The 27,805-nt window shown below is 30.8% G+C and overlaps 4 protein-coding genes across 4 annotated transcripts; all 4 read right to left on the minus strand.

Annotated features, from left to right (window-relative positions):
• On the minus strand, positions 1-2,899 carry LOC111312030 (26S proteasome non-ATPase regulatory subunit 7 homolog A). The gene is made up of 10 exons (XM_022911945.2): positions 2,594-2,899; positions 2,032-2,124; positions 1,821-1,902; positions 1,643-1,739; positions 1,377-1,452; positions 1,193-1,251; positions 925-1,047; positions 661-718; positions 451-536; positions 1-362 (listed from the first exon to the last, which is right to left on the minus strand). Exons 1-10 carry the CDS (start codon positions 2,778-2,780, stop codon positions 297-299), a joined length of 927 nt encoding a protein of 308 aa, XP_022767680.1. The 5' UTR covers positions 2,781-2,899; the 3' UTR covers positions 1-296.
• A 2,255-nt stretch (positions 2,900-5,154) lies between these two features.
• Positions 5,155-7,729, minus strand: LOC111310651 (proton-dependent oligopeptide transport (POT) family protein). Its single transcript, XM_089743005.1, is given in 6 exon segments — positions 5,155-6,008; positions 6,011-6,180; positions 6,286-6,427; positions 6,430-6,844; positions 7,052-7,266; positions 7,523-7,729. Coding segments are annotated over 6 exon segments (1,665 nt in total). The 5' UTR covers positions 7,551-7,729; the 3' UTR covers positions 5,155-5,313.
• A 3,962-nt stretch (positions 7,730-11,691) lies between these two features.
• Positions 11,692-14,740, minus strand: LOC111311119 (glycerol-3-phosphate 2-O-acyltransferase 6-like). The gene is made up of 2 exons (XM_022910490.2): positions 13,932-14,740; positions 11,692-13,050 (listed from the first exon to the last, which is right to left on the minus strand). The coding sequence occupies exons 1-2, from the start codon at positions 14,553-14,555 to the stop codon at positions 12,142-12,144; spliced, it is 1,533 nt and encodes a 510-aa protein (XP_022766225.1). The 5' UTR covers positions 14,556-14,740; the 3' UTR covers positions 11,692-12,141.
• Positions 14,741-21,521: 6,781 nt separating this feature from the next.
• LOC111311121 (aquaporin PIP1-2-like) lies at positions 21,522-23,178 on the minus strand. The gene is made up of 4 exons (XM_089762389.1): positions 22,718-23,178; positions 22,327-22,622; positions 22,078-22,218; positions 21,522-21,887 (listed from the first exon to the last, which is right to left on the minus strand). Exons 1-4 carry the CDS (start codon positions 23,049-23,051, stop codon positions 21,795-21,797), a joined length of 864 nt encoding a protein of 287 aa, XP_089618515.1. The 5' UTR covers positions 23,052-23,178; the 3' UTR covers positions 21,522-21,794.
• Positions 23,179-27,805: the final 4,627 nt, after the last annotated feature.

A 27,805-nucleotide genomic window follows, 5' to 3' on the forward strand; every position in this document is an offset into this window, starting at 1 on the left:
TACCACAACCAAAACAATATATATATATATATATAGTTGCATAAGCAGTATCTAACACTCAAATGATTGATTCAACATAATTGTAACGCTAATGGAATGCACTTCATTTCTACAATCTATAGTTGTCTGAAAAACAAAGAGATCCAAAAATCTCAATTTTGAAGGCCGGTGACACTCTGATTGGGCTATGAAGAACACAAAATCTCAAGAATGAGGATCCTATGAAAGGTAATAGCACCCTATGCTCAAGTTTTTGTCATGATTAGAACTCCATGTAATACAGATGATATTCAGTTTCAACTGGCAGCAGGGACAGTTGCCGGCTTTGCATCCTCAGCTTTCTCATGTTCTTTGTTTAGCATCTGAAAACCAAATTTGCCAGTCAAAACTCAATCTACAAGCTTCAGCATGGTTTAAATATAACAGGGAAATCATGAGTGAGTTTCTCACCTTGTTATTGATCAAGTTATGGAGTGCAATGACACTTCGGATGAGAGATGACAGATATATAACCAACATCATATCATTTGTTTTTACTGCACAACATGCAGAGAATGTGGATCAATGAACTTCAAAAGTTAAAACATACCCCTCTCTAATCTGAAAGAACATGAGCATTTTCAGAAATTTTTGAGATATTTGTGGTCAATTTTGTAATACCCGCAAAAGCCTTGATTAATTCATTTACGTTTAGGTTTGGCAGCAAGTTGAACACATCCTGCAGTTTAAACATGGTAGAACACAGGTAAGGCAGGTATTAAACAACCCATATAGGTTCAAAATTATATACTCTTGTCTATATTTGGGATATAATCATGTAGGTAAGTCCAAGGGAAATTTATGCAATCAAGTATTAAAGACTTAAAGTTCATAACTGCAAATGTTTTTTAATTTCACTTTCAGCTTTCACTCAAATTAGTTTACCTGTAAATGGTACAGTATTTCATGATTCAGCGGAAGCTTCTCATCAATAACAAGATCAAGGTAAGAACGTATCTCTCGTAACCTTGCATCCAAACCCTTCAAAGCTGTGAGTTTTCCAGTTACCTGTGAATAAGACCAAGGTATATATATACATACTCCCTTTGTTATTTTTCAAATAAAGCTTCAACTTTCCACGAAAGTAAAAGTTTTAATATTAACTACAACTGAAAAATAAATAAATAAATAAATAAAGAAGAAAGAAAGAAACCTCAGTTGCAAGTGTGCTAATGGTTGTGTCCTTTACATCCCTTAGCAAGTGTTCCACTCCTGTTTGTGGTGAAAAAGGAGTTATATTGGTAACAAAATTAATGGCCCGAAAATCCAATCAACTTGCATCTTAACCCAAAGGGTAACTTTCTGAGAAGATAACAAATTTTCATCTAAAGACATACCAATCTCCTCAACTTCATGTGCAGCAATTTCTGAAGGAACATGAACAAAAACCTTTTGGCTCTTTTGCGTAGCATTCTGCAACATTACAGGCATATTAGTTCAAATGCTCACCAAGTAAGAAAAAAAGGCAGAACCTTCATCAAAAAGATTATTGCTAGTTATAGCCCCACTTAACATCCAAAGGACTGCCTGTCTGCCTAAACAGTTAAGCCCCTTCTCTCCGTCCCACAAAATAAAAAATGATGCATCCAAAAATTGTTCTTACCTCCTTAACCTCTTCAACATCATAGTAGGCCTTGGAGGGTATCCCCAGCTCCTTAGGTTGGACGTCAATGATGACCAAGACAGGATTTGGGACATAACTGCAACACCAAAAATACTTGATTAAGAGAATGGACTCCAAAATGAAGTTAAAAACAGTATAACAATTAATAGAATCTTACTTGTGGAATAATCTGTGAATGTCTAGATCATTCTCCCGTAATTTTGGGCCAGTACTATACCAACCAACAACATGTTCCTTGGCTACAACAATTATCACAATATATCCAGAGATAAAGAATATCACTTCCTCACAGCCAAAACAAGAAAGGAGAGAGAATAAATAAATTAAAAGTAGCAGCATTGTTGACTCTAAGTTGAGAAAATAATTACCATTAATCCTCTTGAACATCGAAAACATTGATTCATGGTAGTTGTGGTCAAGGAACCATATACTGGGGTCCTTCTCATCTTCCTCAAAAGGGACTGAAAATTCAACATTCTACCGTTTATGCATGATAAAAATAATAATAGAGAATCAAGTGTTAAAACAAGCTCAATAATAAGAAAACTAAACTACAGACACATGAGGATGGTCAAGGCATATCATCAAATACTTCTTTAATTACACCATCTTCAACAACATGCCATCTTTGGCTTCAGTTCCATAAATTCAAGCAAAAAGAGGAAACTTTATGTAAAGGAACCTAACAAATTGCCTTCAATTCAAACTGGACATTCTGAGCTACAAAACCCTAAAACGCAAAATTCACTCTCAATAACCTAAAATTAACAACTATAATTCAACTCAAACGTCAAAGCAATCAGCAATCGTGCAAAATATAAGAACAAAAGATTTCCCTAAACAGCATTTATTACAGCAATCAAAACAAATCAGATCTAGAATGAAATTCTGAGAAATCAAAGAGGAAAAAAAAATAATAAAGGGGGAAACCTGCGTAGCTGTTGGTGACGTCAACGTTGCCTTTGAAGGAAGTGCCAAGAAGGACTCCGACAACGCGCTTGCGCGTGTCTTTAGCGACGCGATTGTAGTTGTCGACGATGCTGAGGAGAACCAAAGGGTGGACTATCACCTTCTCTATCGGTCGAGACGATATTTGCTGTGTTTTTATCACATCCATTTTTTTTTCTTGGTTCTTTGATTTCTCTCTGCGAAAGCGTCAGCCTTTTCTTCTTGCTTTTGTTACGTTTCCTCTCCAGTGATGAGTTTTTCTTGCCGCACGGGAAACGAATGTATTGTACCAAAGTGCTCTTTTTCTTCGTGATTATCATGTAGAATTTTGTTACATATATTATTATTAAATTATTTAAAATATGGTACACAAAATTATAATATAATAAAATAAAATAATATTATAAATAAAATTAAATTAAATAATATCATTATATTTTATATTTAATATGTGTAAAAATTAAAATATGATAATTTATATAATGATTAAAATTATCTTTCTTTAAAGTTTGAATAATTTAAATAATTAATATAATTTTTAATAATATAATAGATACGTAAGTTCAATACATGAATTAAAAATAATTCTTTTTATTTGTTTGATGTATAGATTTATGGATAAAATATATAAAATAATAATTATCTTATATTATGCTTGATTTATATTTAAAAAAATTGATAGAATTACAAAAAAAGTTAATTATTTTTTTCGTATAGGATAATTTGATCCTTCTAAAATGAAAATGATTATTTTTAATCCATAATATTGAACATACATATCATATATAAATTTTGAAGAAAGATAATTTTGACTAAGAAATAAATTATTATATCATATTTTTTATACACATCGAACACAAAATATGATGATATTATTTAATTGAATTTTATTTATAATATTATTTTATTTTATCTTATTATAATCTTGTGTACCAAATATATCCTTAATATCTAAGATGATGGTTATGATATAATGATATATTTAATTTATATCTAAAAAAAATTATAAAAAGGATTAATCATTTTTTTGTATAAATTATTCAATCTTCTCAAAACGGAGATGATTATTTTAATTTATGGGATAAAATTTACTTGTTATCTTATATCCTTAAAAATTATATTAATAATTTAAATTATACAAATTTTGAGAAAAGATATTTTCTATTAATAAATAAAATTATTTTGTCCTAATTCTTACATACATCAAATATAAGATAAAGTTACATTATTTAATTTAATTCTATTCATAATATCATCTTATCATATCATACTTTGGTATGCTAAACACACACTTAATATATTGTGTAGAAAATATAACTTACAATTTAAAGCACGAAAATGATATAAAAAAATTAAAGTAATACCATTTAAATTTTAAATAAAAATCATTTATAAGTTAGGTGAATATAAAAAAAATGTGTTTTGTGTTTGATTTATTAGTATAAATTATAATACGATTATTTTATATTTTATACGCATTTAATATATAATATAACATAAAAATACAAATTATCAATTCTAATAAAAAATAAATATGTATCTTTTTCCTACTTCACAAATATTTATATCTTTTACATTTAGCGTGATTGTTACTTTAATTTATAATACATTTTGTTTGCAATAGCAAAAAGCAAACAAGTTTTTGTATTAAAAAAAATCAATAAAACTTTTAAAGAATTAAAAATAAAAAAGTATATGAGATTATATTTATGTGAATCAAATTCATTTGAATAGGATTACATATTAATCATTTGTAATTTATTTGCTTTAATCCATTATAACACATTTTTACATTTTATCCATACAAGTAAATTAGAGTTAATGTTCATCATCATGATTGATTTTGATTTAATTTGCCATTTTAATATTTCTTACATCAAACTAAAAAAGTTTTAGTAATTAAAATTCATGATCATCAAGTTAGTGCGAGAGAATGCGTTTTAAAATCATTTGAGGAAAGATTAAATTTAGACAAAGCTTGACATACCTCTTATCATATTAGAAAAAAAATTAGTTAATACATACATAGGTTACGAGTTTAGCACAAAAAATAGAGATGTCAATAAAAAAAATATGAGGCAAGTAAAATATTTTCACTTTTATATATTTTTAATTTTTTATATTGTATACATCTTGGTATTTATATTTAATAGGTATTTTAAATTTATTTTAATTTTTATTCTTATCGATATTTAATGAGTATGAATAATCTCTATATTTATAATTTTTTAAAAAAATAAAAAAATTTATTTTTTATTTTTATCTTACATATTTAAATAATCTTTTTATAAATATATATTTTAAATATAAAAATATTAGTTTTAATTAATCTAAATAAAATTTATATTATTAAATAAAAATTAATTTATTAAATAAATAAAGTACAAATACGAGACAAGTGTAACATTATCCATCTTTGTATCCATACTCATTAAAAAAATTTTAAAACCAGACGCATCTTTGTCTCCATTTTCAAATTTTAATACCTATTTCTTCCCTATTCCTGTTGGGTTGAGTAAGATTAACATATTTAAGAGAAAGAGTTACAAATTAAACATTAAAGAAGTAAGAATAGAAATCAGGTTCAAATTAACAACAATTTTAAATGATGAGCTAAAATTTTATGTTTGCTACATAGAATTATAAGAATGATCCTTAATTATTTCTGATGTTACATATAACTAATCTTATCCTTACACATCTTAATCAAGGAGATTTTCTGGATCTTGAAAGGCAAGTTCTTGTAATGTTTCACTAAAGTCTGGGGATTCACTTTTATTTGCTGACTCTAATGAATCCCTGTACTTGAAACGAAATGCCACCAAACTGTAGAAAACAAGGTTAACTAAAACCATGAAAGCCAATGTCCAGTAATAATTGTCTAAGCGACTCTTGTTCAGGGTGTCCTTGAACCAACTTGGTTTCGTCCCCCCCTTTTCACTTATCTTTCCCACCACAAACACCGAAATGACACTGCTCATTATCCCTACTCCACGAATGCCCTCACTCAACCAATTCATGTATGGAGTCATGGAGGGAGGAACCTGGTTTGTAAAGAAACCGACAACACTTTGTTCGAAAATTCCATCCAGGGCCCCAAGTAACGCAAACTGTGGCAACAGCCAGAAAAAATTAATGGGAATTTCGTCATCAGGCTTGTCGAGTAAACCATGGCTCTTAACCACATCTAATCTCCGAACCTCAACTTTTGCAGCAGTTATACAACAAAGGATGGCAAAAACCATGGAAACCGCAATGCCAATTGGGGGACGATACTTGCTTGGTTTGCCTCCACAATTTAAGTAGAAACTACTGTAGTTTGACTTCCAAACCTCACAAATGTAGGGAAGCGCTAGAAGAGGGTATTTCTTGCGATTCAAGTGGTTCGCTTGAGAATGTGGCCAATAGAGGATGCAAGCCCGCAGACAATGAAACACAAACACATAGGAATTAAGCGAATGACAATCTTCGTTTCTTCAACTTCAGTTACTCTACAAAGTCTCCATCGGTTGTTTTTTTGTTGCTCTAGAGGTTGATTTGGCAATATAATGGCAGCTTTATCCAGAAAACTGCACCAAATATTATGAGATTCAACAAACTATAGTTTTGCTAAAAATATATTACTAGCTATTAATTAACTGAAAATCTAAGAGAGAGAGAGAGAGAGCTAAAACCTGAGATCATCGGTGTGATCCAGAAAAAGGATATCATCATCAGCTTTAGCAGCAGGTTTCTCATAAGGCCGACAAGCATCCTTTGGGGTACGAGTGCACATTTTGGAAGCAGCCGCATGAATGACCCTGAACACTGTGGTAATGGGCTCCCTTTTGGGGGTTCACGGTTATAGTGACACGAACCAGTTAAAAACACCAAGGTCGCTGCAGTTGTGCATATTACCGGTAGCCCAAATTTAATAGTCCATGGATTTATATAGCTCAATGATAAAAATGCAGCTGAGGGAATTAAGCTCACAGCAAAGAGTCCAAAACACAGGCCTATAGCCTCTCCACCACTGATTTCTTTATCTTCTCCCTCCATTTCTTTATCATGTTTTTTCAAGAATGGGACTAGGGAGGATCTTAGACCTGATATTCCAAAAGCTACTAGAGGGAATGCTGTGAAGAAGAGAATTCTCTTTTCGTCGCTGATACAGGTGGGCTCGTATGAAGTACACGTGCCGCCTGTTTCCTTTGCAAAAACTGATGGTATTGACATTGACAATAGCCCCATCCCCTGTACGCCATAAATTATTATAAGAGAGGCAATACCAATTAAAGACAAAATTAGGGGATGCATTGATTTGATTTGAAGAGAAGACTTACATGTAGTCCTCCTCCTATATATGAAAATGTGACTTTTTGCAGAGAAGGGAAAATGAATAGGATATAAAATTAAGTGTTCATATTCAAATATAAACCTTTGTGTTGAGAAGAATCTTACTGCACTACAGGCTAGACTGGACATCGAGAGCATCCAAAACTTGCCCATCACAGTATCAGCAAGAAATAACATGCAAAATGGCAGCGTAGCCATCAGACCCCGCCAAAGATTGACAATGGCAGCGGCAGGCGTGAAATTAAGCTTCCATACATCAGTGAGGTATGGCGTCATCAGCCATACGACATAGGCATTAAACAAATCCGCCCAGTTAAGACCTACCATGCATTGGAGGAGACAAGATTTAACAATCAGCAGCAGTACCGATAACAGTTTCGTGCAAGTTGGCAAACATGGAAGATAAAAATGTTAAGAGACACAGATAAGACTTAAAAGTAACTAAAAGAGATAGGCCGATGAAACAGTCTGTGTTTATAACATGTTCCATGCAAAAATAAAGCAATAATCTTATTCATCAGCAATCAAATTAAGGCTGAGAGGGGAAGGAATAAAGAAACAAAGGCTAGTTATTACCAATTATTCGCCAGATAGCAGATACCATTTCTGGTCTCACTTATCCGGTAACACCAGCAGTGAAGTACTGCTTATATAGACCAGATCGCTGTAAAACTCTACTCCTATCCTCCCACACAAAAAAAAGAAAAAAAAGAAAAAGAAAAAAAAAGGGTAAAAGAAAGCGAAAACCGTGTTTTAGTCTCAATCAGCAGTTCTTAGAAACACCTGACGATACTAACGACGCAAGGTACGCTGGTAAGGACAAAACTTAAATTAAGGTTCTTAGATGAAGATTGAGAAAAATATTTTTTAATTGATTTAATAAAAATTTTAATAAAAAAATTTAGTTTGATAAAATTTAATGTAAAAATTAATAATATATAAAATAAATTATTAAAAATTTTATTTATAATTCAAATTGGATAAGATAAAAATTTTGTTAATAATTTTATTAAAAATATTCATCTAAAAAAATATATAAATTTTTTAAAAAATTTTTTAGATTTACACATTTTCTACGTAACAGACCTTTCAATTCATAAATTTTAATTTTTAATTTTAACTTTTATTTAATTTAATGTTTTTAATAAAAAAAATTTACAAATTTCATTTAAAAAAATTCATCTACTTCTTTTTCATCGGTAAGATACTATGCTTTTTAGCAGGAAAATTGATTCCCTCCGGAATGCTAGCTGGACCTGGAAATCAGAGAAGCTAGGGGAATGGTCCGTTTTCTTAGGAATACCCTATTGCTTTGTAACCCACATCCATTCACTTTTTCTTATTCCTTATGCTTTTTTTTTTTGCTTTTACGTTTTATTTTTTCATCTAAAGAAGGTTGACACGAATGATAAAAACAAGGATAATAAAAGACTGAAGCTGAAAGGCAGACACTGTTATTCATTAAGGAATTGCAAGAATCCATCAAACAAGACGCTACAATCCTAGATTCCTAGTCATATATATATATATATATATATATATATATTGCAATTGATAAGAATGAAGCTAATATCAACAATAAGTTTTTGTAATGTATATGTCAACGACACTATATAAAAGTTGTCTATTGATTAAAATTTTAATATTTGAAATTTTTAGTTCCATTATATAAATATATCTTGTACCAATTTCATTAAAAAAATTTCGGGAGATTAAGTTGCCGTATTTAAAGCTATATTGCTACATATTTTAGCCTCATACATGCCAATGATACATTGGTTCTATTTCGGTATATATATATATATATATTTTAAAGTAAATAATAGCCATAGTCTTTTAAACTTTGAACCACATGTCGATTTAATCCTTATACTTTCAAATATCACTTGTTGATCTCTAAACTTTCAACGTTATATTTAAATAGTCCTTCTATTAATTTTTTTAAAAATCTTACCTTAAATATTAGTTGATATTATGTATAAGCACAGATGGCCTACATGTAAATGTTGAAATTATTTGTATTTTTGTATTTAAGTTTAATTTTAAAAATTTATATTATATATAAAAATAAAAAAAATAAAACTTTAAAATTAGAAAATACTAAATTTTATTTATTTTATATTTATAATATATTATCTAGTTTTTTAAGCTTTAAATTTTATTTATTTTAAATTATAAAACTAGATAAAATATAATTATTAATTATGTTTAAAAATAAAAAAAAAAACAAAAACTTATTAAAATATGAAATTTATTTATTTTAAACTATAAAATTTGATAAAATATATTAAAGATATATTATATTTAAAAAATTAAAAAACCATTTAGAAATAATTTTTTGAAAATTATTTATTTACAATTATACAACTAGATAAAATATACAAATATATTATATCTACAAAATGAAAAAAGAAACTTCTTAAAATTAGAAAATTTTAGAATTTATTTATTTAAACTATAAATTTTGATAAAATATATTAAACTGTATTATATATACATAAAAAAAAACTCATTCAAAAAGAAAATTTCGAAATTTGTTTATTTTAAATAATAATATTTGATAACAATATTAAAATATATATTATATTTTGAAAAATAAAAAACTTCTTAAAAAATAGTAAATTTAAAACTTATTTATTTGAATTATAATATTTGTAAATATATTAGAAATTTATATGATGTTAAAAAACAATTGTTTTTGTTATTTTTTTATTTTTAAAAATAATAAACAAAAAAGTAAATATTTTTTCTTTTCAAATGTCACATCAATATTTTCTTCTAGTTAAAATCACATAAAACACTTAAAGTTAGAGTTAATGATTAAATAGAAGAACCAATTCAATATGATACTTAACAAATAAAAACCAAAAAGTTCTATTTTGAAATTTGTTCATATGCAATCTAAATTTTGAAAACTACGGATGCTATTTGCCCTTTTGTATATATGGAGTTGAGCCTACATACAAATTCGATTACCAAGCTCAGTGACGCGGGCTTGTGACCCAAGTAGCTCCAAAGTCCAACCACCTGAAACAGAGGATGGTAGGTCGAACCAGTATCAAAATAGCATAGCATAACATACCATTAACATGTCTCTAGACTCTGAATGGGCTGCATCTGTCAGAGTGAATATGCCTTAATTGCTCCTGGAACTCTTCCAGTGACAAGAATATAAAAAGAGAATATAAACATTTACGGTCCCCCCTCAATCCTCATTCTCTTACCACAAATACAATGGCCTCAATATTTATGTATTTTTACTTCACTCTTTTTTTTCTTTAATTGGATGAATCCAGTTCACTTCTAGGTGTCTCACGCTGGCAACTGACCCATAAGCTTTCATGGTGAGGGTCCAAAGATCCCAACTTGTCCGTAGCCTAATGGTGAAGTACTTGGATTTGGAGCTTGGAATATGGAACTCTTTTTTTTTTTGCCAAGTTGTGGAACTCGGAAGTTCAAAACGACACCCTTGGCATATCATATATGTGTAATATTCATTAATGAAGTAGAAAAATTATGTGAACTGAGCTCAGCTAATGTGGCAAATGTGGGTGGTAAAGTTTATGAAATGAAAGAAGATCTATTACAAGTATAAAAGACAATTGATTTAATTCTGAAAAGGGTGTAAGAAATGGATTAAAACCAAATCTTTCTCTTGGAGTTTGGCAGTATATCTGCAAACTGGAAACTATATACTTCTCAGTAACAAATCAGAGCTTTACTGATATAGCAAATATAATAAATGTCAAGTCCTTGCATTAAACAGATTGAATTTAAGAGCTGCTGCAGTTGTGGGGTAGGCTGACAGTGTGCCTAACATAACAGTGCCAGATTTGGAGCAATTGCAGAGTAGTATAGCAAGTTCCATTCCCTTTTGTCATGGCCACGTTCATTGTTAGTGAATAAATAAACTGAAAACACCCACAAGTCTACGTTGATTTATGAGGCAGAGTGTAGGCAATCCAGCTGGTTCTAATCAAGGGAGGAAGATGGGGATTGGTCCCCTTTGCCAGGATGGACCACTCAAATCCAAAGCAGTCCATTGATTTTTCTAATACTTATTTCTTACCTTTTATTGCTTCATATAACTTGTTTATTGTTCGTTACAGCTCTGGAGTAAGCCAAATCTGGATGCTTGTAACCTTGTCCACTGTATCAGCCAGCTCCTAGAATTCATTGGTAGTGACCATATTGCTCATTTGCTTAAATTCGATGAGAGATACTAAGAAAAAATGGGAAGATTTCCAAAATTTGCCAACAGTTTTGATATTGATCAGATGGAATATACCAACTAAACTCTGTAAATTGTGAGCTCATTTTTGAGACATTAATGATCTAGTTTGGTCTATGGCTCTCTACTATAGGTCCAAAAAAAAAAAAAAGACTGGACATCTAGTCAGCTGCATATCCTGCAATTTCATCTAAGTGTTGTCAGAAAATTTCTTATGGAAACTAGGTTGTTATTTAAGCATCTGAGACCTACTGAAAAGGAAGAGAAAGGTGAAAAGCAGGTCTTATTATTATCTATCATCTTGAATAGCGGTTGGTCCATTAAAATGGAAAAGAGACGATTGTAGTACATTTCACCTAAGCAGGCAAATACAAATGCTTAATAAATTCCATTGACACAAATGCATTGAATTATATCAAATCACTAACTAACTAGAAAGCCAGCAGCCATCCTTTGATTACCTTTAACTTTCTTTAATTATCAAAGAGAGAAAAGTAAAGAAATTGAAGAGAGATTAATTTCATAAATATTCATATTTAGCTTGCTGATTATACCGATTAATTTGAAACTATGATTCAATTTCCCTTGTTTGAGATTTGTCTTGAAACTAAAACAACAACAATACAAATCATACGTCTCAAATCAATGCTGCATTACTCACTCTCAAGTCTGAACCAATCTCCGTAGTCCATCGTCCACATCTTATGAAACCAACCCTTGGGGCCACAAAGCAAAGGCAAGGCAGTCACATCCCTATCATCAATTCATCATATGGCAAGGCACCACCATCGTCAGCAGAAAACCAGTGTCGTTGGACATTGGCCCTAACACATTAAAGATTTGTATGTATCAAAATAGTAGCAAAAATATACATAGTTATTTTTATAGTTAATATTATAATCAATTTTTATTTGTTAAGACAAAGTTTTAACATGATGAAAAACAATAGACAAATTGACACAAATTAATTTGCTTCTGAATTCTGAGCCATTTTTTCTTGGGCCTTTTCCTTTTCCTTCTTGGATGGAACACGACCATCTGTTCCTGCAAGCATAGCATACTTGTCCTTCCTAGTCAAGTTAGTGCACTCGAATCCCAATGTCCCAGCCATCACCCTTTGTATGTAGTTTGCAACCTCAATGGCTGATTTTCCACCTTTGCAAGTGAGCTCTGTTGGCAGCTGGTTCAAGAAGGTGATCTCATAAGTTGGCATTGGATTCATGAAAACGAAGTAAGGATCCAACAATTTGTGTCCCCGAACTGTTGTTCCATGAAAAACTGTCTGTTTTGTGTTAATTGCGACCGGCACAATTCTGTCTGTAAGTTCAGCAAAAAGTGCACTGAATCTGAGGAGAAACGGTTCTCGGCAGGTTGTCCCTTCGGGACATATTACCAAGTCACCTTCTTCGAGAAGGCGCTTGATGTTAGCTGCATCTTTCTCTCTTTCCCTTGATAATGCAACAGCCCTAATGGGGGAAATAATTTCTGTGAATTTGCTAATACTATAAGTAACACAACTAATTTTTCTGCCTAAGGCAACAGCTGTAACAACTGGGTCTAAGAGTGTTCTATGGTTACAAACAAAGAGGACTCCACTTTGGCCTTTCTTAGGTGCGGGTGGAGGGTTACCCTTAACAATCAGTTTGATTCCTAGGAACTTGTAATTGTATCGAGCAATTCGCTCTGGCAAAGGGATGTTGGTGTAGACCCTGAGTAGGGAGAGGATGAAGCCAATAGGAAGCCATAGGAAGGTCAAGAGGGCTGCCAAAGGGGTAGGTCTTTGGACTAGGCGTCCTTCATGAAATATGATAGGGCTTAGAAGCTTGTTTCTTGGTAATGGATCGCATTTGGTTCTTGGCACCATGTATCCTTCCTGCGCATTAAAAAAGGAAAAAATCATTGTAAGAATTCCAAGCAATTTATAATCCCATTTCCTTAGTTTAGTACCTTCTCTCTCTCTCTCTCTCTCTCTCTCTCTCTCTCTCTCTCTCTCTCCCTCTTCTCATAAATAAAATTAATCTTCAAGGTTTTCGGTAATTTCTTTTGTTTTATAACAAAAACAGAGTAACTTCATGAGTAGAGTTAGTGTATTCATGGCTACATGTTATGTTCATGTAAGACTTTTCTTTGTTCCTCGACAAAAAAAAAAAAAGGACTTTTCTTTGTCGTTATTAAGGCATTTAAATTGTAGTAGGCTCCATGTGGGCAACAATACCAAATTTATGAGAAATAAATAAATTGAAAGACTACATTGAACATCACGGGGATGGTGCTGCTGGAACAAAGAGTGGGTAAGGCACCAAAAAGTTGTGTTGAGTGGAAATGGCCTGAAAATGTAAAATAAATTGCAGCTTGTACTTGATAATGTTTTCACGAGCGACCAGTGTAACAAAATTAAAAGACATATCAAGAAAAAGCTAGAGGGAAAAAAAGGAGTTTAGGATTAGTAGCTGTTGGGTAAAATGTAAACGTCAAAATTACCAGTACGGAAGCTGCGGACCGTTGGAAATTAAAATTTGTAACTACAAAAAGGCAGCAGCACTCCAAAGGCGGGGAGAGACAGAGGAGACATCAGACAAAACATTATGGATATCATAAAAACTCTCACCAAGCCTATTGCAAAGACAAAGTTAATCTTGTGTTTCAAGAATCCGTTTTAGGAAGCAAGTTATAAAGTTCAATTATGACAGTTAAAAAAGGAAATTTTGGAAGAAGAAAAGAGAAAGGAATCTGGGTTAGTTAGTGAGACTGAACCTTGCATAATGACATGAAATCATGGTCAGTTTGTCTGTCTCCGAGGCCCAAATCTGGCAAATTTGTGCCAAACTCCTTTAAGATGGCAGCCCTTTTGTGTTCTCCAACGAGAACTCCTGGTTTAATGGTAAAACCAGTTGCCCTACCGGATTTTGTCACTTCCAGCTCTGTTCCAATAACCTTATCAGCTCCTAAAAATGTCTTGACGAATGGTTCCACCATGATTCGAGGATTTGCTGTAATAATGTACCTTTTGCCGAAGGAGCTGAAAACTCTCCAGGTCTCTGGATGAACATCCTCAGCATAAAACTTCGGCAAGACAGACCTTGAAACGAGTTCAATGTCTCTCATTCTTAATCCGGCAAAGGAGATGAAAATGAAGATATTAATGGCTACAGATTCAGATATGAACAAGTACGTAAAATACACAAATGGAACGGATGTTAAGAGAACAAATGCTCTTATAAGGCTACCAGCTTCAAGAGCAATTAGCATGAAATAAGGGAAAGCACTTCGTGACACAAGAAGGGTGCCATCTAAATCTGCAGTCACCGTCTGATTTGATCTTCCCTCGCTGCTACATTTCGAAATTGGTTCGAAACAAAGGGTAGCCCCCATGACCATAGATGAGAGGTTAATGTTTTCTAAGTTGAAAGGGGGCTTATAGCTAGCAAGAGATTAAAAAAAAAAACTCAATGTAACTTATGAAGAAAGTGAGAAGAGGGGAGATGGGGATTTAAAAGGATGGGAGAAAGATGACAATTGGCAATGATGATGTTTGCTTTATGTAGCCTGAAAGCACAATATATGATGAGACAGAAGGATAAGTAAAGGCAATAATTTCTAATTACAAAAATTATACACAAACAATGGAAGTATTAAAATTTTAATTTTAATATTAAATTTAATATTGATAATTTTAATTATAAAAAAATAAAAAAATATTTACAAAGAAAAATGCTTTTCTATGTGGTTTTTTCTTTTATTTATTTTTATATTTGACGTAAAAAATTTGGCATTTGTGAAGAGGGGTCCGAGTAGTTGGATGTCGACACCAACACCTACATTTCATTCAATTAGCATACTTTATAGTTCAGGGACGCCGGCCATAAAGGAATAGTAATAATTTCTCGGTTACTACTAACATACTATAGCTTCAACAAGAAACAGCTAAAAAAATTATTCTTACCAGACTCAGACGAGTTTCATGCAAACCTTCCACTTTCCATTTGCTTAAACCAAGTAAGTTGTGTAAAGTCAAAATAATAGAGTACCAAAATTAGGTTGGAATAATAATTAAGTTTGAGTTGGAAATCGGTTTTTGGCTTATAAAATATTCTTTCTTGATTTGCTATGAATTTCATGAATTAGCATGAGTTTGGTTAGTGAAATGATTTATTTCATGGTTATTGAGGAGAGGCCAAAGCAGGGAATAAAGAAATGGAAACAATAATTTTGACATATGACTACGGTTACTGTAGGGGAGGGGGTGAGCAGAAAGTGACCAAGAACTAGCTAGCACTACGGCTTTTCAAGCCTCTTAAAAAAAAAAATTGCAGGGTATGATGATGTAGTGTAGGAAGAAAATGAATAATTTTTATTGTAACACGTTGACCTCAATAGATGGTAACAGCTGGATGTATCTTGAGCAGTTGAACCAGCTGGAGGTAGCTTAAAGGCTTATGTTTCTTGACTTCTGACAAAAAAAAAAATACAACAAAAGAATTGTCATCTAGTAATTTTAAAGATATTATATTAAAATAACGCAAAATATAAATATAATACAATTTAAAATTTTAATAAAAATTTAATAAAAATAAAAAAATATATTTCATATTTAACATATTAATATAAATTATAACATGATAATTTTATATAAATTTAATGTAAAATAAATAAATACAAATGCATCATTCATCATGTAGAAACCATTTATCTTATTTTATGCAATTTCTGTTAAAACTTGTTACGGAAATTAAAAATCAAAGACTTTGAAAAGTTTTAGTAAATGTCTAACAGGGTAGATATTGACGTCAACCAAAATCCCAGTTTCCTTTTTCCCTTCTCTTGGCTGACAAGAGCAATTGAAACCTCATTGTTAGGAAATATAAGTCCCATTTTTTTCTTAAAAGAAAATTTAAAGCAGTATTTTGTTGTTGAAAGGTAGGAAAGTCTTTGGCTTCTCTTTCTTCCACATTTATTAAGCCGCTCCCAACGACTCTGGCAACCCCCCATGATATATCGAAAGATGGCAAAATCACCCATCCACCCCCTTCCAACTTAATTGTTCTTTCTTTTCTATTATATTTATCAACTGAGAAAAGATTAATTAATTAATTAAAGATCTATAGATATTGATTAATTAATTAAGTGTATGAAATTTGATGAAAGTTTTTAGTTACTCACGGTTACAAGTTTACAAAATTAATCATGATTTTGTATCTCAGCATGGATCGAGTGGATTTTCTCAACAGTCGTGGAACTGAATTTAACATGCAATTCGTTTATGAATATTAATTACATAATTATTTACCAAACATATTAATTACATAGCCGTTCGTTGCCCAATTATTATGCAATTCTGGCCTTTTTTCTTTTAATGTAAAAGAATTTGCTTAAGTTCAATATAAATAAATATAAGTATACAATAATATGTTTTTTGAGTAATTTTTTTATAAAAGAAATTGCAGTTTAAGGATAGAAAGAGATTGCAACCTCTGATATTTGAATTCTAAATGTGTTGGATGTATATTTATAATAATTTTAATTTGTCTTATCAATTTTTTCTATAACAGATTTTAGGTATGAACATAACTTACTTTTTGTCAAATCATTTTTATTTCTTCCTTGATAATAATATGTTAATCAATTTATGAGACCTATTAATTCATGAGTGGATCATTGTTAGGTAAGGGTTAAACCAAACAATGTAGCTACCATTTTCCATGATTATTATGATTATAAAAGCGTATGTCTTGCGTTGTGATTTTCTGTACCGATTTTCAGGTACAAGGAATATTAGCCAAAAGACAAAACAGAGGTCATAGAAACTACACAAAAAAAGATGGCAAGAGTCAAATCATAAAAGCAAAAAGAACATTAAGAGATATCCAACGTCCCTTGATACTCTTGTAAATCAAGAAATGTTCTTAAAGAGCAGGGGTCGTATGCAATTCGTTAGGTTAAACCACCTGATTTAAGAGGAAGAACAAGAAATTGATTGCAGAGAGAGACTAAATTAATTATTAATCTGATCATAGAGATATACTCAACTTTGTTTTATTAAAACAGAAATTATTTCATACATCATCAATGACTTACTAAATTTTATAAGAGGGATTAACAAAATAACACATAATTTTAAAAATATAATTTAAAAAGCGAAATATATGTTAGTTTTTTAATTTTGTCATTGGTTCAAAAATTTTACAATCAATGTGTAAAATATATGGTAATTGCATAGCATTTTTTTTTTCTAAATTGTTAAAACAAATCATAAAAATGAACAACTCATCGATGGTGATACTCAACATAAGTTCAATATGTAAATAAATAATTATGGCTGTAATCTTTGTGTGACAAAGCGATAATTAAATCATCCCAAATTATACTTTTACTTTTGGACCTACGTCGAAACTTAAATACAAAGGTTTAGCACAACTAACAAAGCGGTTTAGTTGAAGATGGTCCATTTTCATAGATTTTTTTTTCTTCAATTTTCATGTATGATGTTAACATTAATTTTTTAGGCCTTTTCTTCATTTTTGATTTAGGTATATTATACATATACACAATGCAAGTCACATTCTAAGCATCAATGAACCTCTGATATTTGTTGTTATGTCACTCTATTAGGGGCACAGAGTGGAGTTACTCAAAGGGCACATAGCTTTTTGCATTAGGTCTTACCTAACTAATCGGCTTTGTTCCTTTTCATATAATCAAAGCAACCGATTATTTGGTTCTAAAACCCTTGTTGCCAATGGTATTATTTCTCTTTATTTAAATTTGTTCACATTGTCCAAATTCATTATGGCAATAACTTTATTTATACATAAAAAAGAAAGTTTTGGATAATTGACCTAAAGATTTTATCTCATGATTTCAATACATTCAAAATATTGCGATTTAGACTTATATTGTATAAGAATATATAAATCAATCATTTCAATTTGAAAGAAAAAAACAACAGCTTTTTTTGTGGATACGTTATTTTTCTAGTCCATTTTTGGGATTCCCTGTTCAGTTTAAAGAAGTCATGTTATAAAAAAAGAAAGTAATCATTTTATATAAGATAAGATCCCCCAATCAATCCGTTAATAGTTCTGATAATTACAGAATTTATTTTATCATGAAATCAAAGGCTAATGGCCTATAAATAAATTAATGATTATCAGTCTTCTTCCTATACTATCAAGAAAATGCTCATATCATAAGAACCATCAAGAAATTGATAATCAAGTAGATAGACATTTTTTTTTTTAGAATAATTAGATAGATATCTTTGAAAATTGAGTTTTTGATGATGCTGAAAGAAACAAAACAGCCAACAAGGAGGCAACCTGACCATGGGCCAATATAGCATGGGCCATCATGTTAACGCAAAAGAAAAGTAATGAGTCCAATAGCAAATGAATGTTTAGGCCCAAAAACTCCAATTGAAGTAGCATTAATAAGCTTATGAGCTCCGGCTTAGGATTGTGAATGGTGAGAGGTAAAGTATTTTTTATTTTTATTATCAAAATTTTATATTATTTTTATTTTTATATTTATATCAATAAATATTTTAAATCTATTTATTTTAAATTTATTTATTTTTTACTTTTATGAATATTTAATGGATACAGATAATTTCATACCGAAGCTTTTAAAAATAAAAAATAAAAATTTTTTTATAATTTTTTAACCTTTCACCTTTATGTAATTTTTTTATAAATATATATTAATATATTTTTTAAATAAAAATAGATTAGTTTTAATTGAATTAAAATAAAATTTTATATTATTTAATAAAAAATTATTTACTAATATGATACAAGTACAGGATGATATTATATTATTTATTCTCTTATTAAATAAAAATTTAAAATCATATTAATCTTCATCTCAAATTCCATAATATAATATTCATAATCATTTTCATTCGGATAAAAAATAAAATTTTCTTTTAGACATCCTTAATTCCGGATGGGCTATGTATTATTGTATCTTGGTCCATAGAGCATAGCTTGTTAGTTACTCTAGTATTCTCTCGAATTTTCTAGAAGCTTATCTTGCAATCCAGGAAGAGTTTTGAAGACCCTGGGGTGCAATAAGTTACTGGAAATTGGGCTTGAAAGTAGTTATTAATACATTGTTTTTAGAAAGAAAGACCAAGTCCAGGAAGTTTAGAGAGGGAGATGAAAAAAAGAGAATTGCGACTGTTAAAATTTAAATTTAAATTTAAATTTAAATTTTATGAAAATTCATATGAGTCATTTGGATTAGACCGTAAAGTTTCACTCTTTATTTACAGCTTTCAATTGCTTATGAAATGCATGTTTCTTTGTTTACACAAGTGTTTTTTACTTTTGGTAAGTAGAAGTTTCTACCCTTTTTCTCTTCATTTTGTTTTACAATATGTGGGATGCTCAACATGGCTACGGTTAGGGTTGGACAAAAAAATTTAGAAAATAAAAAATTAATTCAAAATTATAGTATTCAGTTTAGTTTGAATTAATTTTTTTTATTCAGTTCAAATTAAATTTAAATTTAAATAGGTCAAAATCAGATTTCAAATCAAAAATTGAAAAAAAAAAAAATCGAACCAAATTATATATTTTTAAAATTTTTATAAAATAAAATAATTATTTTATATCTAAAACTATTTAAATATATTAAAAATATATATTAAAATAATATATAAAAATAAAATTTGAGAATAAATTAATCCTTATCAATAAATTTCAATTTAAATAAAATGAAATCATATGAAAGGTTAATATAAATTCAGATCAAATTTTAAAAATTTATAATACTATATATTATTCAAAAAAAATTGAACTAAATTCAATTTGATTTAAGTTATTATCACCCCTAACCGGGGTTAAGGAATATGATTGAGCAAATAGTCAATTTTATTAATTCAATTGTAAAAATATGAAAATAGATTAAATCAATTTTATCTATTGAAAATCCAAATTGATCAATTTATAAAATAAAAACCGAAATTTACTGAATCGATTAGGTCGATTGGTTTCATCGATTTTATCGGTTTCAATGTTTCACTCAGAGAAGTGTTACAAGGTTAAAATCTACTCATATTTCTTTGAAGAAGCAAGTGAATGCCTTTAAAATTGAGCTTGGAACATGATTTGCTATGCATTTTTCAGAGTAAAATTTATAAGATATTTCTCACCAAAGAAACGACCTAAAACCACAATTAATTTGAGACAGACAAGAAATAATCGAAAAACGGGGATCAGAAAAAAAAAAAAAAAAAAAAAAACCAAATATAGGAAAAGGAAAGAAAACGCATACGTAAAAGAAAGAAATATAAAAAAGCAAGTTCCAAGAATTTACAAGTTGAGTTATGTTATTGAAAGCAACATTGAATATGGTACTGGCTATAGACAATAAATAACCTGCGCAATTGCTCGATAACTTGTTAAAAAGAAAAAACCCTTAACAGATTTACCCTCGAAAATTAAAATAAATAAAAGGAATTCTCTCTTCTTTTTAAGAGCAAAATGAAAAGAACCTTCTAAAATCTCTCATGGATAAACATGGCCATCATAGTTTCTGTCAAAGAATGCAACATTGCCGTCGGTAGGTATAGGTCTCCTTGCATCATCAAACTCCTTGAAAATCTTTTGATGGCAAAGAAGAAGCCATATTGAAAAAATATTGTATCAAACATACCCCTCTTGAAAATATTTTGATGGTGGAGCTAGAGCGGCACCGTGAAGGTGTGAGGGAGAAAGATAATAAAATTAGGGATTTACATTTTGGGGTTTCCTAAATGGATATTGGGTAAAAGTTAATGTGTAATTGACTAATTAGAAAATCAAAATAATTTAAATATAAAATAATATTTTATTAAATATTTAATTTTTTCAATCGATTCAATTTATAAGACTCAAAATCATAAACCGATAGAATAAATTGCATAAATCAAATATAAAATTAATTTAATTTTTTAAATCGAAAAAATCAAAATCAATTTAATTTAGTGATAGGTCTTTGAACGATTTAGTCGGTTTCTACGACCAATGCTCTCCCCTATAAAGGGTGTTTGTCCGTTAGCGTAGTCTTTCATATCTTTGCTTCTTGCATTTAGTAGCTACTTTGTCCATTACATATATCTAAAGCAAAAATTTGCATTCGGATATGCTCGATTTCCTATCATGATTAACTCCCATTTGTCTGTTTTTTCATGTTTAGGGGTTTGGGGAGGAAACCAGAACTCAAACCCTTTTATATTTAGTGTATGAGGAATGAGAATATATCTATCTCTAAGGATGCATATCATGTAGAGGAACACTGGAGAGAAAATTATTTTTGTTGGAAACTCAGCCCATATTAGAGTCAAACATAGAGTGATACAGTAAATTATTCCAATCAATAATTTATTTAGAGTAGAAAATGGTCAATTTTCCATACACTTGATAACTTTTTAAAGGATCAATACATTCAGAATGAGAAAACCAATGAAAGATAAATTTCATTGGCATGGAACCACCAGTACTTGTAGACGCCATCCTTTATCCTTAATTGGCCATTTACATCCAGGAGAAAGAAAAAGATCATAAGAGGTGAAAAGGAAAAACACATTATCATAGACTGAATAGTTCACTTATCAAGCACTGTTTCATGATCAATCGCTTATTTGGATTTGAAAGGGAGGGCCCTGATCACTATTTGGTGGTACAAAGCTGCCAGTGCTGCTCCAATGAAGGGTCCTACCCAGAAAATCCACTGCATCCAAAGAGGATTTAGCATTAGAGAAACTTTATAGTCAAATTTTGGTCTCTTATACATATGTCCTTAATTTCCTTTTTTACTACTAATACACGGTAATCCGGTTCTTGAACTGGTCCCTATAGTTTCGGCAGAGCTTTAGAGGACGTTATGCTAAAAGAAAAGATGGCAACTTGGGAAAACTTACATGGTCATCCCATGCTTGCTCCTTGTTGTAAATAAGAGCTGCGCCAAGGCTCCTTGCTGGATTAATGCCTGTTCCTGTAACGGGAATTGTTGCCAAGTGTACCAGGAACACTGCAAACCCAATAGGCAGCGGTGCCAAGATCTGATATTAATTCAAATTAACCAAAATCAAGTTATAAAATGGCAACAATGAAGAAGTACAACAAATTGAAATAGAAAGGAAAGCTGGAGAAACTGTAGTTTTGTTTACAGGAACATGGGAGTCTCGCGCATTACGCTTAGCATCTGTGGCAGAAAAGACAGTGTAGACAAGAACAAAGGTGCCAACAATCTCAGCTCCAAGACCACTAGTCTTGCTATATCCTGAGTTAACCATGTTTGCACCACCACCCAGCCTTTCATATTGGGTCTTTTGGAAGCTCTTTACAACAGCAGCACCACATATCGCTCCAACGCATTGCATTATCATGTAAAAAACTGCTCTGGTCAGCGATAACTTCCTTGCTAACAACAGCCCGAAAGTCACTGCCGGGTTAATGTGACCCCCTGCACCACCAGCCCACATAAAAAAACAAGTGTTACTTATTCATATTGAAACTTATTTCCAAGATTTAACTCACGTAGGCATGTGTATTTTGTACCTGAAATGCCAGCAGTGCAGTAGACAAGAGCAAAGATCATGCCACCAAAAGCCCAAGCAATGCCCTGAATCCCTACAGTTGAACACTTGCTTGAAGATTTGACGACACCCATTACAGTTAAAACTGTGATGTAAAGAAACAGGAAAGTGGCCACGAATTCTGCTATGCCGGCCCTGTAAAAGGACCACGAGCATAACTCGCCAGGCTCAAAAAATGGTGCTGCTGGTGGTTCCGTGTAGTCCTTGGCATCTTGGCTTTGAGCAGCTGTTCCTATAGCTTGTCTCTCCCTGTATTTATTTGCTCCCAATCTCACATCTTCATTTTGTCCTTCCATTTTCTTGCTCGGCGAAGGAAACTCAAGAAGTTGATTGTTTCACTTCTCTTTATGCGATTCTTTTATTTCTTCTGGCTTACTGATGAGGCCGAATGGATCAAGCAATGCACTCACAGATCATGGGCATAGCTTTGGAAGTGAGGGGGTGGGGTATTTGTAGCGTGACTTCGGGGACAAAGATTGAGGGAGTGCAAGCTACATTCTTTGGCGTTTTCTCATTGATTGAAGAGGACAATGAACTGTTCACTGTGATGACATGTGACCGACCACTTCATAATCCACACACCTTGAAAAGTCGCTTCTTTGCTGCATATCATGTAATGATTTTGGATGTCTTTTTCTTTCTTATGGGTAATTTTCACCCTACTTAAATGTGACCTTGCATTTATTCTAAACTTTTAATAAAAGTCCGAAGCCAAGAACTGTCGACAAATTTTCGTAGGACCAACCACTAATTAAAGATATGAAATGATGTTCGTTCTCAAGGTTGGACACGCGATCCACATTTACTACTATTGTGTATAGCCTAGGAATTTCTTTTCTGTAAGTCTATTGTAAAACAGCTGCTTAATTAATTACCAAATCATATTAGTGAAATGCTTTAATCAAAATGCATGCTTGAATGAACTGGATGTATAAATTTTGGATTGATTCTTCCTTGTGAAATGTGAGGTTTGAATTCTATGCTCTGTAATTGTAAAAAAGTAGTTACTGGCTGAAAGATTGAGTATATATGTACATGAAAACAATAGCATGGCAGCAAATTGTTCTGTGCTTTTGTCTTACAATTAATAGAAGCAAACCGCATAATCCACAATTCAAGGAGGTAAGAAGAGTATAAAAAGAAAAAGGTTGCAGCATGGGCTGCCATGGCTATGGATAAGAGAGATAATGAATCATTTCACCGGCAATTATACATGAAACTAGATTACATGTATTGACAAGAACACCCCCTAAAAAAAAAAAAAACACAACCAGCATTGTTTTCATGGCATGTTTGAGTCTAGAAAGCCCTGATAGCATTCTTAGAAAATATAATAAAAATGTGAGTGGTACTAGAACTTGGGAGGAATAGGATAAATAAAACAATTATAATTTAGAAATGACAAAGATTTCCTCAAAGATTTGGGTGTCTATTAGTTTTACAATATTGCAACAAAATGAATCACTGGCATTAAGAAAAAGCACTTTTCTAGTGCTTATTGCCAAAGACAGTCATATATCTCCTCAGATCTTAATAAGTGGTGATCATGACTTTCAGGCTTTGGTCCAACCTAAACAACTAGTGAAAAGGGTTTTAACTTTTTTTTTTTTCTTCCACTATAGTCTTAGCCTGCACCTATAGGACCGACCTGATCATAAATGAAACATGTGGGTGGTAGGACCCCGATGTTGCCGTCCTTTAATCGAATCAAAGCCACACGATCACACACTCGAAATTCTAGCCGCCAAATTTAACATCGTGACGACCGACGTTTTGCCGCCCCGCTGAAAATTGATGAGTGGTATAAAATTTATGTACCTCACGCAGGCTAGGATAGCCAGCGGCTAAAATGATGACTGATCAAAGCAAGCAGAGGGCCCTTGCATCACCAAAAATATAAAGCACGCAAAGGGAAATTAGGCTCTTCGTCAACAGAGGCCCATTATAAAAGGCTTTTTCTGCATTGTTTCAGTGTTGTCTCCACAACATTCCGGGCTACAAAATTGTTTTGTTAATGGGTTGCGATTGTTCGTTGGAAAATTTTTTTGAGATATTAAATATGAAAAACAATTTTACGTGGGCTTGGATTTGTCATTTACTCATTTATCTCCCAATCTTATTTTGAATGCAACATCCGTTCAGGGAAAGGATTCTATTCCGTTTGCTTAAGCCTATATATTTGGATTTAGCAGCAAGGAGAGAAAAGAAAAAAGAATGAGAAAAGTTAGAAAAATAGGAAAATCTTCGTCTTGTTGGGATAATTTTTTTCATTTAAAAGAAGAAAAAGAGGTAAAAACCCAACAACTCATAGTTTTTTTTTTATAATTCCAACTTTTTCAATATTACGATTTGGTGGAAAAGTTGAGAAAAAGAAAATTTTAAAAATTTTATTTTATTTTATAATTGAACAGGTATTAATAAAGACAAGAAAAGATAAAAAAGTAAAATCTTTTTAAAGAAAAGAAAAAAAATACATACATTTTTTGTTTTGATAGTTAAAATTAATAAAAAAATCTTAATAATTATTATTTGATTAAATAGTAGAAAGGAAAAGAAAGGATTCATATAATTTTTTTTTGATTATATTCTTTTAAAATAAAATATTTTATTTATCACTTGAATAATATAGAAATTAATTGTTTAAGTAAAAAGAAAGAAAAAATTCAATAAAAGAGATGAATTTTCATTAATCCATAAAAAAATGTATGTTTGCAATTATTTCCATATATCAATATTTTAAAAAATTAATTTTAAGGAGAAAATTCGAGAATCTAAATATGTCTTAGTAAATAAAATTAATTATAAATTTGTGTTAGTATTTTTTAGAAATTTAACAAGTTCCATTAATATAGATATAATTTCTCCAATTATATGTGTTTTTTCATGTACATGTTTTTTTTTCTTCTTAAATTTGTGAAATATTAATAAAATATCAAAGAAATATAAAGTTCCATTATAAATTAAAAAAGTAATGAAAGATATTAAAAAATAAAGTAAGTAGGGACAAGAGTTTAGATGTGATAAAAAGTAAATATAAATATTAATTGTCAAGTTTATAATGCATTTTTTGAAAATTGAAGAAAACAATAATAGCGTAAATGGCATTTTATATTTAAAAAAAATTTTTCTTTCCTTTTCTTAACTTTTCCTGCAATTTGAAGTAATTGAAAGACAGACTATTTGAGGGAAAGAGAAAAATGCTCAATTCCCAATTTTTTTTCTTTATTTTAAAATAAATAATATCCAAACAAGGAAAATGTTTCCCCTTTTTCTCAATTTTCCTTTTTTTTCCTCACCCTTTTCTCAATCCAACGTAAGTTTTATATCCAAACAATATCCAAATAATATCCAAACAAGCCAAAATCAATAGTGTTAATCCATGGTGCCCAAGATGTGGAATAACAAATGAGTCTTTCTTGCATGCTTTAAAGAACTGCTCAACCCCATCCAGAGTACTGTCTGAGAGCAATAATGTGAAACAGATGGTATAGATAACAAGTCAAAGTTGCACGGAGTGGCTGGAAACTGCTGCAAGGATACTGTCAAAATACAGACTTTGAAATCTTTCTTGTGTTACTTTGGTCATTATGGGAAGACAGAAACTCGAATGTGAAGACGGGGCAATCACAACCGAAAAACACCATTGAACAGAAAGCCAGAATACTGTTGACTGAACACAAAAGTAAATTTCTACAGAAAATAACCAAGGGAACACAAAAGTGACGAAATGGAAAGCATCACTAGAAACGCTCCACAAAGTCAATTTTGATGGTGCTCTGAACTCTCACAGTAGAAAAGGAGGTGTTGGAGTTTTCATATGAGATCACATGGGACAAGTTGCAGGTGCGGTGGCATTCACAGTGAACCTAGTATCAAATGCTTATGTAATAGAAGCAATAGCAACAGTAAAAGCATTGGGGTTCGTAGCACAAATGGAATTCGGGAAGATTGTGCTTGAAGGAGACTCTCGGATAGTTACAAACTGTTTGAAAACAAAGGATGAGGTACTATCCAACATAGGCCCAATTATTCGTGATGGCAGGGGATGGGTAAGGAGGTTTGATACATGCTTGATAGAACACACGAAGACAGAAAGAAATGAGGCAGCTCATTCACTTGCACGGTATAGTTTGCAGGTAGATAGCGACATATTTTGGATAAAGGATTTTTCGGATTCTATAACTTCAGCTGTACTAATGGATATTGCAAGGGGATTTTATATTCAAAAAAAAAAAAAAAAACCGTAAGTTTTATGAAAAAATTATTATACCAATATTTTCATTTAACTTAATAAATCTTTTGATAAGTATTGATAACTTAATGTGTAATGTTTTATGTGATTGCACCTTTTTTGTTTAATAACTTTTAGAGGAATAATGTAAACTTGATTTATTTTGAAATTCTCAATTTTTCAATATTTGTTATAACTTTTTGAATTTCACACATAGTTAGGAGGTCAAATGCATTTTACCTGTCTATGTATGGTTAACGATGAATAAACAAAATAACAGTAGATTTCAAAATTACTTATAAATAGTTTTGACGACATAAAATCAATCAGGTGAACTGAACTATATAAATCAGACTTTAAATTTCATGGTCTGACTATCAGATGAACCTTTTTATGTGTTAAAAACAAATATTGACAGTCATTGAAAGAAGAAAATAATTATATAATAAATATGTTTCATGAATTAAATATTTCATCTCTAGAGCAATTTCATATCACAACAATCTATAAATAAATGTTTTTGAAAGAGTGGTCATTATGAGAATTATTTGTTTATAAAAGTTAGATAGTAGAAAGAGAATTTTATATTATTTTTGTTTGATTTATATGTTATTTTATAAAAAAATGGTTATAATTAGAAAATTTATTATAATGAATTCTTTGTTTTTCTCTGTTTAATCAAATAATAATTATTAGAATTTTTTTCTTTATTATTCATAATTATCAAACAAGGAACATATGTATCATTTTCTTTCTTTTAATTTTTTTAATATTTATTCAAAAATAATGTAAAAGTAACGAAAGTTTTTACTATTTTAT

This window comes from Durio zibethinus, chromosome 1 (assembly GCF_047325235.1).
Source record: "Durio zibethinus cultivar Kanyao isolate XHJ-2024 chromosome 1, ASM4732523v1, whole genome shotgun sequence".
NCBI lineage: Eukaryota > Viridiplantae > Streptophyta > Magnoliopsida > Malvales > Malvaceae > Durio > Durio zibethinus.

Bases quoted from the DNA above. Each gene is read 5' to 3' on its own strand.
- LOC111312030 (XM_022911945.2), bottom strand. From the start codon at position 2,780: ATGGATGTGATAAAAACACAGCAAATATCGTCTCGACCGATAGAGAAG. The intron at 2,125-2,593 runs GTTTCCCCCTTT...TTGAATTTTCAG, and splicing joins CGTCACCAACAGCTACGCAG to TCCCTTTTGAGGAAGATGAG. The intron at 537-660 runs GTATTACAAAAT...CATGTTGTGCAG, and splicing joins ATTAATCAAGGCTTTTGCGG to TAAAAACAAATGATATGATG.
- LOC111311119 (XM_022910490.2), bottom strand. From the start codon at position 14,555: ATGGTCATGGGGGCTACCCTTTGTTTCGAACCAATTTCGAAATGTAGC. The intron at 13,051-13,931 runs GTTCAGTCTCAC...TTTAATGCGCAG, and splicing joins ATTTCATGTCATTATGCAAG to GAAGGATACATGGTGCCAAG.
- LOC111311121 (XM_089762389.1), bottom strand. From the start codon at position 23,051: ATGGAAGGACAAAATGAAGATGTGAGATTGGGAGCAAATAAATACAGG. The intron at 22,219-22,326 runs GTAAACAAAACT...AATTAATATCAG, and splicing joins CGCGAGACTCCCATGTTCCT to ATCTTGGCACCGCTGCCTAT. The intron at 21,888-22,077 runs GTAAGTTTTCCC...CTTTGGATGCAG, and splicing joins AGCAAGCATGGGATGACCAT to TGGATTTTCTGGGTAGGACC.